The sequence below is a fragment of the Eurypyga helias genome, unplaced genomic scaffold (assembly GCF_000690775.1).
Source record: "Eurypyga helias isolate BGI_N326 unplaced genomic scaffold, ASM69077v1 scaffold13870, whole genome shotgun sequence".
Taxonomy (NCBI): domain Eukaryota; kingdom Metazoa; phylum Chordata; class Aves; order Eurypygiformes; family Eurypygidae; genus Eurypyga; species Eurypyga helias.
The window spans coordinates 1,959-2,230 of NW_010227712.1; the positions used below are offsets into that span (position 1 = coordinate 1,959).

The 272-nt window shown below is 69.1% G+C and overlaps 1 protein-coding gene across 1 annotated transcript in view; it reads right to left on the bottom strand.

Moving 5' to 3' along the window:
- Nucleotides 1-5: 5 nt before the first annotated feature.
- The window catches only part of ZNF142 (zinc finger protein 142), a gene marked incomplete at its 5' end in the record, with an annotated part of 7,803 nt that continues 7,536 nt past the window's right edge, over nucleotides 6-272 (bottom strand). The window contains 1 exon segment of the mRNA XM_010157281.1: nucleotides 6-266. Coding sequence (XP_010155583.1) covers nucleotides 6-266 — 261 coding nt within the window.

Consider the following 272-nt stretch of genomic DNA (forward strand, 5'->3'; position numbering starts at 1 on the left):
CGGCATCACGGCACAACGCTCTCCTCCGCGGGGCACCCTCCTTCCTGCTCCATCCCGGGGAGCCCCTCGGCCCGGCTCTCCCTCTGCACGGCGTGGAGGTGGACGGTGGGCGCGCTGGGGTCCTTGCCCACCCCCTGGCTGGGGTCGCCGGCCCCGCGCTCGGGGTGATGCCGTTGGATGTGTTTGATGACCTGGAACTTCTGCTTGGCCTTGTAAGGGCAGTAGCGGCAGAAGAAGGGGTTCTCGTTGGTGTGGGGCAGGTAGGGGTGGGG